This window comes from Etheostoma cragini, chromosome 2 (assembly GCF_013103735.1).
Source record: "Etheostoma cragini isolate CJK2018 chromosome 2, CSU_Ecrag_1.0, whole genome shotgun sequence".
Classification (NCBI taxonomy): Eukaryota; Metazoa; Chordata; class Actinopteri; order Perciformes; family Percidae; genus Etheostoma; species Etheostoma cragini.
In genome coordinates this window covers 18293819-18307505 of record NC_048408.1, presented here as the reverse complement: position 1 = coordinate 18307505, position 13687 = coordinate 18293819, and the positions used below count along the sequence as shown (strand labels likewise).

The following is a 13687-nucleotide window of genomic DNA, read 5'->3' as shown; positions in this document are numbered from 1 at the left end:
GTCATACTTACTCACACTCTTAATTCATTATCTTCATTTTGAGAGGTGTTTTAAAACAAAGGCACTCCATAGTTACAGTCATAGTAGAATTACAGAATTTGTTTCAGATTGTAATCTGAAAGAAATGACGACACATGATTACAAAGTAGCCCCTGGTATCTTGTACTTTTATGTGAGTTCAGAGGATATATTTCCCCCAAAAAATCAACTGTTGATACATTTTACAGAATTAGTGGAGAGAGGTGCCACTGTGAACATAGGACTTTAACCTTTATTTGAAAATATTGTTTTGGCACTTTTAGTTTGACAGAAAATGTTAGTCTGACAGAGAGTCGGATTGAGAAAACAGCAGTAAAGACCATAAGGTGAAAAAAAGACATCTGTCCCCATGAATGAAGCTCTTTACTGTCTGCAGCACTGGAACAAAGAGCATCATTGAATGTGGACTGAAGTATGATTCAGAGACAGTTAGACAGATGGTAAAGCAGTGGTAAAAAAAAAAATATATATATATTAAAAAAAAAAAAAAAAAAAGATGGAACGGTGCTTACTTCTCCCCAGAGAAAAAAAGATCCCCCAGTGAGTCTTCCTTGTCTCCAGGTCTGATCAGCCCGTCAGAGGCGTCTGACCCGTGGGTGCTTTCCACTGCACTGTCTCGGTCCGATTCCCTCTCCCTGGTCTCGTCGGCAACCTCTTCCTCGGGCTCCTCCACCTCTCCTGGAAACAGCTGGCGCTCAGGGACGGGGTCAGGATGGGCCCGTGTGCACATGATGACCGGACAAAGCCGCTCCTCCTCACCACCCTGGAGCATGATGGGAAGAAAGGTAACAATAGAGAGGAAGGGGAATGAGAGTGAGTTTTAACACACAGTTACAGACACTGGACTGTAGAAACAGAGATTGAGTGAGGCTGTTTTTGGGATCACAGTGATGTTGCCAAATCTTTTTTTTGTGAAAATCTTGCAACCACAACTCACTCTTTGTACTGATAGCGGTATATTCTATTGCAAGAAAGACAAAAATACACTCAATTTAAACAAAACAAAAAAGACTCTCCATATAATGTCACGTCTCGTGACTATCATGTTAAGATGTTTTCTTAAATAGTGACTTTTTGTCTGTATATCCATAGTTATAGTGCAATATGAAAAATATGAATCACGATTTTTTTGCTTAGTATCAATATCACGATTCTCTGCCACAACTTGTTTGACCATGACAAAACAAAACAAATTGGCAGTACCAAACCAAGGTTAGTATGGGTTTACTTTTAGTTTAAAATTCTTATTTTGTTTTGACTTTGTTTTCGAATTCAGTTCAATTAGTTTTAATTAGTTGTTTAAATGGGTTTGTCACCTTTAGGCATATGGGCTAATAATTCAAATAACTTTGAAATTATGTTTATATAGAAATTCTAATAAACTGTTTCAGATCTTGTATTATATCTGTGACACGTCAAATGGTGGAGAAATGTTCATTTCTCTCCAAATACATGCAAACATCTTGGAAATGTATTTTTAGACAATTGAAGGCCTCTGAAATTCATTAAAATGGTATTAATTTGTTTTAGGTAGTTAAAGAGCTGTTCACAAGTCATGGTTGGTTGCGAATATTAACACTTGTGGATTCTGTGTTAGGCTGGATTTCCTATTTAGTAAATTCCTTTACTGTGAGAATGTTCTTAAGTTCACATAGAAGGATCTGGAGGGCTAGAAAAGGTGAAAGGGTGAAAGGGCAACAGGTCAAAGGTCACAGGTCCTGCTCCGTCTAGTTTCACTCTTCTAAGGCTCAAATCCCGTCTAATGCAACAGAGAACAAGGACTTATCTCAGCGTGACTGAACAGCTGGGAGCATGAAGGAGGAGGGCAGGCGAAGAGGTGATCAGACAGGAGGGAAAGAGGGCAGGGTGTGTAACATGTTAGGTAGTGAGTGACAGAAGGTGGTGAAGGCGTAAAAAAGGTGGTATGGATGGAGGTGGGGAGGAAGAATAAGCATAAAAGAGAAAAACACAGCTAACATGCGTGGAGAAGACAAAGAGGGCATAAGGAACAAAGCTAAGAAGGAATTCATAGGAAATAGCAGTACAGTGTGATGAAGAGGTTAGACAAGTGTGAGAGAGCTGTGAAGAAAGATACAGGAGGTGTCTAGATAAAGGATGCAACACAAAACTACTATCTGTATGCCACAAAACTACTGTAGTCAAATTTTAAAATAAATGTGACCGTGTACCTAAATAACCAATTAAGTCACGCCTTGTTTGGGATTTCGACTTTCAAAAAAAGGATTAAGTCCAAAATGCTGTTAATAGTGGAATCAGAGCTTTTTGATAGTGTGAAAATACGAGTCAAAATTGAGATGGTCTGTTAATAACTAATATTACCTATCCCATACACGTCCAAACACACACTCAAACCTGAATGCCTATGTACAATAGGAACCCACTGAACCTATAAACTGAGGCTCTGTACCGTTTCAAAGAGTCACTATGGGGTCTGGAGCTGAGTCACGAGAATTAAAAGAAGGATAAAGATCTCTTTAGCATTCCTTAGACCAGTCTCCTTTTCCCCCTGGAGCAGAGAAAAAACAGTGTGATGCCACTGTCCTCCACCACAACAATGTCAAGAAATGAACAAGCAAACACAGTGGGGACGTTTGACACCTGTTGAGCTCGATCAGCAGAAGAGAAACGGAGACGTAGTGCTAGCTCAACTAATATAAACAAATAACGGTAGAAGAACCAGTCAAAATACAGAACTAAACTTCACAATAAGGGTTGAAAAGTTGATAAATCCTGCTTATGGAATACACTTACTTTAAATGATCACTTCATTGGCATCACATTTTCTAGCTGATAAAGTGATATGTCATTTGTACCTTCATTTTCATTAAATACATCATGCTAATGCTACAATAATACCATATACGTAGTAGAGGCTGTAGTTAATAATATCAAAGTATTTAAAGAGCTTTCATTTTCCTCTGCTCAGGTGAACATGTCAGCATTCTTTGACCCGTGTGTGTGCATGTTTACAGTATGCCTCTCTCTGTACCCACCCGGGGGCTGTAACCACCAAAACGGGAGTGTTTTGAGTTGCTCGATTCCCTGGAGCACAAACTCGCCAAACAGCATCCAACCTGCCAGTGGCTTTAAACCAAGGACGCCAAGAACTGCTGTGCTTTTAACTGCAGCGGCTCTGCCTGAAGCCTGACACACCTTCACATCACCCTTTGGTCTAAGGAGGACTTCTATCACCATTAAATTGATGATTATTTTTCTGCAGGTTTCAGCAGGTTTATATATATCTATGAGTGTGTAAGACTTTCGGTGTATGACAGTGTCAGTACTCCTAATGTATTATACCGACATCTGTTTTATATGCTAGTGCAATTGTTTTGCAGGATGCTATTAACAGAACAGTAGCATTTTTTTCAAATACAGTAAAAAACAGGCTCAATTCAGTACTAAATATCAAGATACTAATGGGTGCACTACAGAACTGTATTAACCGAATGAGAATATACACATACATTACTTCTTTATAGTGTCCACGGATTATAAAATCATAGAGAGTCAGAACAGATGTAAAAAGAAACTATGCAGCCTTATAGCATTACTCTGTACAGCATGCTGCTGTTGTACAGTTTTTTTTAAATAAAACAGACAAATATTTCTGATCTCTCTGTAAGTCTGTTGCTGCAGGGTCTGACCTAGTTAAATACAGACATCCTATCTTTCTGACTTCTTTTCCCACTCTCCCAGGTGAGGCTAATGTCAGAGAAGAAAAAGATGGCGGGAATAAGAAGATAAAACCTTTTCTCCTTTTTCTGAGATGAGAAATTCAGTTGGAGTGTTATTGTGTGCTGTGGTCCATTTGAGTCTGGTGATGTGTTTTTTTAATAGAAAATAACTATGCAAATGTGTGTATACTAGGTCTGGCTGTCTGCATGTTAACAACAACTACTAGCTGTATGTCTAAATGCTCTATCTATCCAACTACCAACTTGGCAGAGCTCCACCCAGGTGTTGTGTTTAAAGATGAGCTTCTACGCATTCTCAATCATCACTGGATTACTCACATGTGACAGATTTGTTAGGTCATTTATTACATGTCATCTCTGGGTGGCTTACTGAGTGTACTTAACTGTTCTCTGGGAAAATACAAGTCACACACCATCTGTATCGATACAGGGATTTTTCTGTTGTGCAAAAGTTGTGAGTCATGAATACTTGTGTATGATACAGAGCAAAGAAGAAGCTCTAACAAAGCCAGGCTTTCTGGGAAAAATATATTATTTACATCTACTGAAGCTGCAATAGAAATGCAAAAAATGTAGGAGAGTAGAGATAAAGGGAGAGAAAATAAAGGATCACTGTCAGTTCTCTACTAAAGAGAGAGAGAGAATGAGAGAGACAGATAGAGAGATCACCAAATGTGGAAAGAAAAGAGAGACAGATGTTAGTGCAAAGAACAAGTTCAGAGACAACTAAAACAAACCTAAAAAAAACAACAACAACAATCATTGCTATCTGTGCAACACATGCGTCTCAACTTTGGAAATCGTTTTGAAGTACTTGGAAAATCTGACCTCCTAATTAGCTTTCAGGTGGGCCTGGCAGCGACATTAGTTTTTCAGCAGTGGGTAGATGGAAGTCTTTGTAACATGCATGATGACTACCAATCACACCATGTTGACACAGCCATGAAACTCAAAAACATTGAGTAATGTATTTGCCACGCAGTTGTTGAGCAACACTGTATACTAGATATTGTGAGACGCAAATTCGACGCTATTGTTTTGCAATTACTGTGACAATGCAGTTGCTAGGGAGGCTGACAGGCATTATTTGTGTGTGTGTGTGTATATGTGTGTGTGTGAGTGGGAAACAAACCTGCATTCAAAGATAATATTAAAAAAAGTCTATCACAAAGTTCTCCTGCTCAATCTTATTTCTTCTGTCGTGAACTACAGTCAAATCCCTGAACTATCTAAACGCACAATGCAAATTCCTCATGGACATACACGCACCAAAAGCTCTTAGGAAGTCAAATGAAATTTACTTGTTTTTCATAGGAAACATTGTATAATGTACTATGTGTTGTTCTAGAGGGCACGGGTAAATTTAATTCAATTTGGTAGATGGAGATTGTAGAAAAATGTATATTCATCCTCTGAAAAAGTAAATGTATAAGTTAATTTTGTTTCTTTCTCTTGATTGTCTTCCCTTTACCATCCCCTTTTTCTGACAACCAGAACCAGAGTCAACATTACCGACCACACACACACACAAACACACACACACACACACAAACACACACACACATTTAAGGTTAGTGCTCAATCTCTAAGACATTAAAGGACAAAACACTTTATCAGGTTGGACAACCACAGCATTGTTTACAGCTGTCATTAAAAAGATCCACTTCTCCTCACAGCCCTTCACTCTATGCTGAGTGCTGAGAGTCAATACCAGTTTAGTGCTGAACAAATCCTTAATCTGCCCTTCCAGCACAGGGGAGAATTATGTGGATGATCATGCATTCCATAGCCCTATGGATCTAAATGGAAAAAGAGGGAGAAGATGGCTTTGGACTTGCCTGAGAAAGAGTGGTACAACATTAATATCTTATTTTCTCAGCTGAAAATACTGCCAAGAATTGGATTCCCACCACGTGTCTAATTTAGTTTCATGTATTTATCATAAACTTGTTTTCTAACTTTTACAGTAGTTTAAATGAAAACATCTCAATTACCAAACAAAGAATACAGCAGCTAATACCATAAATATCAATAAAACTCAATACTTGATGCATGTGGATCTGCATTACATATGTAATAAATTACAAATGTTCTGCGTCTTCCCCATAGCATCTTATACAGCTTTAAGTGATGATCTTCTCCATTGAGAACCATCATCTAAAAATATTTCTTTTGTGGTTTGTCATTTGAGCAAAGCTAGATTGAAAGGATTATACAGCTTATAGGGTTTTAAAAAGGTGTTGTTCCTGTTGCCTATTTGTTGTATAACTAGCTAGACAGTAACCATTGTGTTGCTGTACAATTTTGCAAAACAAGTGTTGTGCAAAAGAGGATCAAACAGAGATGGAGTGCTACATGAGTGTGGGGAGGGATTGGATATGCAGGTGCATGAACTGACAACTGGACCAATCCCCACTGATGCAGCTTTAATGTAGTGTGAGTCAGCAGTATAGAAACTAGAGGATGAGCAGAAAAGTAAAAAGGGGGGAATATAGAGGATGGATCCGTTAGAGAAAAAGAATGAGGGAGGAGAGAGAGAGTGAGGAAAAGGAGAGAGTCCCTTTGAGTGACATGCACAGAATTGGTTTAGTATCTGCAATTATATCATAATTATTTTGTTCACTTGTATTATTAATTCAGATGTATTTGCTCCTTGTTGCTGTTTATATTTTTGTTTGTTTTTATGCTTTGGAAACACAGATATATTTTTTGGCATGCCAATAAAGCAAATTGAGGGAGAACGAGACAGAGAGAAGGGAGAGAAAGAACAGCAGTCTCTATGCTTGTGTTTGTCTGAGCGAGCTCCAGAGATAAGATGAGTTTCTCTTCAGAGGCTTTCCTCTCTCTTTCTATCTCATCCTCTCTTACTCCCCATTCTTTTAAGCCCTTAGCTCCTCAAGTGCTGCCACCACAGAAATATTTCCCCATAAAGGCGAACATTTTATGCTTCTGCTTTCATATTTAGCACTGTGAGTGTAACTAGTGGATGCTTTTGTCATTCTGAGCCTCAGATCGCACCAGTGGGTAACATGAAGCTACGGGACGGGACAGCATAAGATATTCTAAATCTCCAATGTGTACACAAAAACTGCAACAATTAGTTGATTATTTTGATTGGTCAATCGCTTGAGTATTTTTTTTAAGCAAAGACATCAAACGCTTACTGGTTACAGCTTCTCAGATGTAAGGATTTTCTCTGACATGTTCAATAATAAATGGAATATTATTCGTTTTCAAACTTGAAGATGTCAGCTTGGGCTCTGGAAAATTGGGATTGGAATTTCCACTATTTCCATTTTTTAGTGGCCTCCATTGACTAACATTAACTTGTGATAGCAAGGAGTTTGAAAATGTGAACATTTGCACAGTGAGGTTGGTTTGGGGAGGATGGTTAACGCAGGACTTTCACCTAAGAGACGGGGGGGGGGGGGGGGGGGGGGTTTCCATAACCGTTGCTGTCTTCTTTTATTAAAGTCAACCATAGCTTTTCAAACTATTTTACATTTCAACTTCAATTTCCTTTTTTTATAAATTCAATTATTGCATGATTTTTCCTAGTGGCATAGTGAAATAATAATATTTTTAATTTGATCTTGCTTTGTTTTCTCTTTGGATTTTCAAGTTCAATTATGACTAACTATACCCTCCATAGTAGAGTGATGATCCTTGCTTTAATACCACTAACAAAACACCATGACAGGGCAGCATAAACACTCTGGGTGTATGTCTGTATTATTCAGCTCGTTTGGTAAGCAATACTCTTCCTATGCATGCACACACACACACACAAAGAGGAAGTAATGACTCATATTTCATGAACATTTTGTTAGGTCAACACTGAGTGAAACTATTAGCAAATGAGACACACACACACACACACACACACACACACACACAGTTGACTTATCTGAAATGCTGAACATGAAGAAACCCTCCCCTCCTCCCTGCTCATTAATCTTTAAGTCAAAACTGTAAGTAAAAAAAATGTAAAAAACGCTTGAAGCTTGACACACATAACTACAAATATATAAAAGCATTACAAACACACACATTTGTTTCCACCTGTCTAAACATGTAACTGCTTGCATTACCAGGAATGTTGTACTGGACAAAGGACAATGTAGGGAGGGACTGGAGCAGTACACTGGAGACGTTGTGGAGGTAATCTCACTGAAACCCAGTAAGTTACATTCACAAAACCCCAACAGGGGAAACAGTGTGAGTACCTGTGTTTCTGTTGTATGTCTGAATTTCCTGAATAAACAGAAAATGGCACTGGAAATTAGAAAGACAAGGATATTTTATCAAGGGGGTAATTTAAGGTGAACATTTGGATTTAGAGTGAAGCTCAACATTCAGACTGTGGTTTAGGATAAAAGCATAAGGGTTAAAAAACCAGGTAGTGGTGACAGTTAAGGTTAGCTGTTAATGAACGAGTGCTGTCAGCAACGATCCTTGCGAGTATTTTTAATCCCAACGTTTTAATCCCAACGTCTTAATAATTGGCATGTAAATGCAGATAGGTGTGTATGTGTGTGTGTGTATATATATATATATATATATATACATATACATACACACACACACACACACACACACACACACACACACAGTAGGCTCAATAAACAAGGAGAACTTGAAATACATCTTGATTATGAGTGATTTTGACTGTTCTATTACATTGTGTGTCAATCAATACTAAAACTGCATCTTTTATTACGAAGAAAAAGTCCCCACAAACATGACATAACAATTAAGCTCCCGGACTTGAAGATCAAAAAGCTGCAAGCAAAGCAACGGTTGTATCCTGCTGACTGCCGCACAACATTCAGTCAATGCTCTACATGTGGGAGTGGGGGTGTCAGTGGGCGATGTGTGATATCAGAAAAAAGGCACAATCTGGGCTAAAAGGTAAACCAAAGAGCAGTTTGTGTACTTTTTATCTCTGTACACATGGTTACCAATGCTTGAGAGAAAGAAAGTAAAAAGAAAGCTCAATGTTTGTGTGGACAAGTGTTTTAAAGTGCATAAATGACATATTGAAGTGTAAAAGAAGCTGTCCCACCGAGTAGGCAGGTGTGCGGAAGTTTTAGTTTATTTGCTCTCTGCGTACCAACCACCTGTTCTGAACTCTTAAGTGTTTGACAACTGCCGACACTGCATGTTTGAACAAAAAGCAGTACTGCTTCACATCAAAACAAGGAAGTCTGCATTCACCCATAGAAGTCAAACCAAAGTCATGAGTGTGCTTCCTTTTTAGCCCTGCTACAGACAGTGTAGTACAGGCCACTGGGGCTGCAACTAGGGCTGCACAATGTATTAGAAAAAGCTCAAATTGCGATCAAATTGCGATATGATTAACGATATTGGAGGGAATGATCATTTTGGTATCATTATTCTCATTGAAATTTCTTTTTTTTATTGAAGTGTGTTTTTTTGCAAGGATCTGAACCAAACAAAGATTTTTTTCTTTAGTCTGTAGGATATGATTTGTAGGCTGGGATGTCTCTGCAGCACCACAATACTTTATTTTAGAATGGTTTGACACATATTTTGACTTTAACAAATATTGTGCCCCCCTGCGATTTGGATATTGCACTGGTTCATATTGCGTATTGATAAAATTGTGATTAATTATGCGGTCCCAGTTACAATTAGAGATACGTCTGGTACAGAAAAGAGTAAAAATAAATATCCCTCATAATTTACCAGAGCGCAATCTTCACAAATATTGTTTTGTCTAACCTAAAACCCCAAACCTTTAATCTCCAATTTTTATTTATGATATATACCAGATACAAGCAGCATATTATATTTCTTAAGCTAGAAACCTGAGAATTTCTAACATTTTTGCTTGATAATAAAAAGCAATCCATTATCCATTTTTTGCAGATTCAATTTTTTGTTGACTAATGGTTTTAGGTCTGCAGTCCACTGATTTAGCAATTGGCATGGCTCAGTCATGTTTCCCTGGAATTATCATCACCACTAGTATTATTACGAATTGCAAGAAGAGAAGTTAGATTCATCTTCAAAGAAAAGCACAGCACACTGACTAATATGTAGCAGCACAAACACTTATAACTTACTATCCTCTCACAGCCAAAGTGTGTTGTGTGTAGCGTTTTGAATGTCCTCTTAGTGTCGTTAAACTCATGTCCAGTGAAAAAGAAAAAGTCTTTCTTTAACAAAGTGCTTTGTCTTTCTCCTAAGCAACTGTTTGCCCTCTTCCTGTCGGCCTCTGAATGGGGGAATTTCAGTGTGTTCGTTAGCGGCAGACCCTCAGCAGGTGGTCTGGACCCTGCTTCTTTTCAGCTGTTGCATGTAAATCTTGTCATTCAAAATGTGCATTCTGTGCCAACAATAACTAATTTAAACATTTTCTAAAAGGAAAACAAGTATAAGAAGGTCACAGACAATATGACTTTAAAACTACAGTATATGAAAGGTGCATTATGTAATACTGACAGCTAGTGTTTAAAATAGTTACTGTAGTACAAATTCTAAATACTGGAGAGAGTTGTCTCCCCTGCCCCTTCCTCGAAGTTCAACAATGTTGCTAGACGCTTGTCTCACATAGCCAGACATTACTTTACAGTAGTAGCTAACGTTAGATGTTGGATCACTCTACTGGCAGTGTTTCAATTGTTTTTGCAAGTAACTAACTCAGGTACTACAGATATATAATTCAATGTGAGTACACAAATGTTGAAATTACATAAAATGTCCGTTCCTACGAGCCGTGATAAATTAGCTTGAAGCTAATGCTTAGCTACCTGTTCAGTAGGAAATTAGCCAACTAGGTGTCCTTTTGGGCTCTAAGCTGTTGCCATCTTTTAAATATATCTCCAATATTTACCTGGGTTTGTTACGTCTCTGGTCATGCAACTGTTACAAACATGCCGTTTTGTTTACGTTGGTTGATCCTGTTTGTTTGTTTGCTGCTTTCATGGCTGCACTAACGTTACAGCTGTAGCTCGCTGGGTTTACGTTCTTACAGGTTTATCTGGCAACCCTGGCCTGGCTGTCAAACTGGGTAGTTGATAACAACACACAAGCCAAAACAATAACAGAAATTCCATCATGGAACGGAAATTTCAAAAGGAGAACATACTGGCATTAGCATTGTTGTCAGAAAAGATAGTATTTCAACATGGCATGTTTCCTTAAAGGTGCCCTGCCACAAAAAAACGTTTTTACTTGCAATTTTTGAAACGTTGTTAGGATGTTAGGTCCATATGTGTTCGTGTTATGTTGTGAATGTGAAAATGAACTGCTCACTCCTCTGTCAGCATAAGCCACTGAAAAGAAATAAGCAGAGAAATCAGGCCAATTACAAAAGCCGGTCAGTTTGATGTCATGTTGCTTGAGCTCAATACAATTCATAAGCTCGACCGGTTGCGCTGGGTAAAGCCAAGATCTGATAGCCAGTCTCTCACTGGCTAGCTGTTAACCAATCAGAGTCAAGCAGCTTAGATTGTTGAATGTTAATGAGAAATGGTACAAATCAAGCTGAGTCACGGTAGAATAGCTTGAAACAAGATAACAAAGGCATTCTCCCCCCCATAATTGTTAGAGAGTCAATGGTAGAACTTCAGACGTTACCACAAAGTTCTGAAATATGTGTGGCAGGGCACCTTTATTATCTGATGATGCGTTGGGGTCATTTTTTGGATTTATTACATTAAATATATTACACATTGGACCTTTAACTCTGGGGAAATGTATTTTTGTTAAGATAATTGTTTGTTTTGTCAACAGATTATTCTTTCGTCTCTCACAGTATCAATGTATAAGAAAGTTTGACAAATCATAGAGGAGTGACTGTTCTAACTAACAGATTAACCTCCATCCAACCAGTCAGCTAAGTACTGCATGTTAATCTAGTTATTCTAGTCCTAGTGTACACACTGCACCATCAAAAACGCTTAGCTAAATGTCAGTCTTGTTCACGGAATACAAATTACTGTAAAAAGCAACTATGTTCAACCATATGACCAGGCCCAGGGACAATCAACAAAAATGTTCTGCTCAGCTGAAGAATAGTAAATCTCATTATGCAATGTCCAGTCACAGAACAGATGCATTGAAACAATGAACTATAGAGTCTGACGTCACATGTAGCCATTGAAATCCCCACAATACAAATAAAACTCACCTAGCCTCTCTATTTTTGGATTAATGAATGAATATTAGTAGGTGCGAAAGGTACAGCAATTTTTCTAAATTCTCTAGATGATCTACAGTAAGACTTATTTTTTAAATTATGACACAGCCACAAAGACAACCTTTTAAATGACTGAGTTTTTTAGTGTTTACTGTAACATTATTGGCACCTAAAACTTTCTAGAAGTAAATCAAATTTCTTTAAATAAAGTTAAATCATTCCTAAGCCATAATGTGTGTATTGTGTTTACAATTTTGGTGGGGTTGGATTAAAACACAACGTGATCTATGTGGTATAAACTTCACTTTTCCACTGAACTTTGTCCTGAATAAACAGATTGGAATAGGTTAAATTACAGTAATAGAGCATCATTTTTTTGACAGGGTTTTCAAATTACTTACTATTAGGCTAATGAGGAAGTTAAATACACATGACACAATGATTAACACCACCCTACAATGTATTACACAGTACCAAATATCATTCTCCTCAGTCCTGTCAGACCTGTTTATCCCATAAACACTATTTTTCTACCTTTTCTGATCTATCTGTACCTGCCATATCTGTCCTGTTCCTTGCAAACTTCTTTTGATCTCAGTCCCTCTCATCATTCCCTTTCCTTGCAGCTACCCTGGTTTCCAATTAATCCCATTACCATCAGAGATATGATGAACTGCAACAGAGCCATCAGTGACTGAGGAAGGGAGAGAAACAAGGGATACAAGCAGCAGATAGGAACAAGAAGAGTGAACAGAAGAGACAGGAGAGTGTGGCGTGATGACACAGACACCGACAGCTGAGCAGGACAGACAGGGAAGCTCTGAGGCAGGGTCAACTCTATGCAACACACACACACACACACACACACACACACAGACACAGAGGGGGACAATGGACTCTGCACTGCTGCTGAACTGTCCCCCTTTACCTCGCCAGTCTTCAACCACTCCACCACTTAACATATAAAACCATCTCTGCTTATGGTTTTTCCTCTTGTTTACTGAACCCTCACGTTTCACTATTGAGTCTTTTATCTGTTATGTTCTCATTCTGTCAAGTGATCTTTCATCACCCCCCTTTTCCAGCTGGATGGGTGCAGTCTGGTTGCTTACCCCGTTTACTAGTGAGGGGAGTCCATGGCCAGCAGTCCCTCTCTTTCCACCAGCAAAACCTTCGTCCAATGAAGTCATCCACTGTTCCCTGCTCACCAGGTCTAAGTCCGTTGTCTTAGCTTACACCCCACACAGGTGTTCCTTACGAGGCAAGTGTCGGGATAGTCCAAAGGGTGAGTCCCTGTTAGTGGTATAGTCCAAAGAGGGGCAGAGGAGCGAAGCAAGATGTATCGTTCACTTTAAAACACTGCACCGGCTGCCTGGCTTATTCTACACCAACATTCTCTATCTCTCTCTCTCTCTCTCTCTCTCTCTGTCTCTCACTCTCTCTCTCACACACACACTCAAACACACACACACACAAACACAAGCACAGACTCTGCACCTCACACGCTCTCGCTCTCTCGTTGACCGGTTCGCTGGCTGACTTGCATTCACACAGTGAGAGAGCTCAGATCAGGCAACAGTTGTTGAATTCATGGCCACTCCTCCCTCCTCTCCCCCACCCTTGCAGCTCGTTGCTTAGCAACTGGCTTATGTGGGCGGGGCCTGTGAGAGTCCTCACATTGCTGCACACTCTGCTCTCGGCTGCCACCTACTCAGGCTTTATTTGCATAGAAGTCCTGGCTGGCTCCGTGTCAGAGGCCAGT

General features: G+C 39.0%; 1 protein-coding gene across 2 annotated transcripts in view; it reads right to left on the bottom strand.

The window, feature by feature from the left end:
* rab11fip4b (RAB11 family interacting protein 4 (class II) b) overlaps positions 1–13474 on the bottom strand; it is a 27203-nt gene extending 13729 nt beyond the window's left edge. The window contains exons 1-2 of one of the 2 annotated variants that reach the window (XM_034892410.1): positions 13038–13474; positions 552–802 (exon numbers count right to left, since the gene is read on the bottom strand). In XM_034892410.1, coding sequence (XP_034748301.1) covers positions 552–802; positions 13038–13115 — 329 coding nt within the window. In that variant the 5' untranslated portion in view covers positions 13116–13474. The remainder of the gene's footprint in view (positions 1–551; positions 803–13037) is intronic. The other variant, XM_034892418.1, reaches the window with a different exon arrangement.
* Positions 13475–13687: the final 213 nt, after the last annotated feature.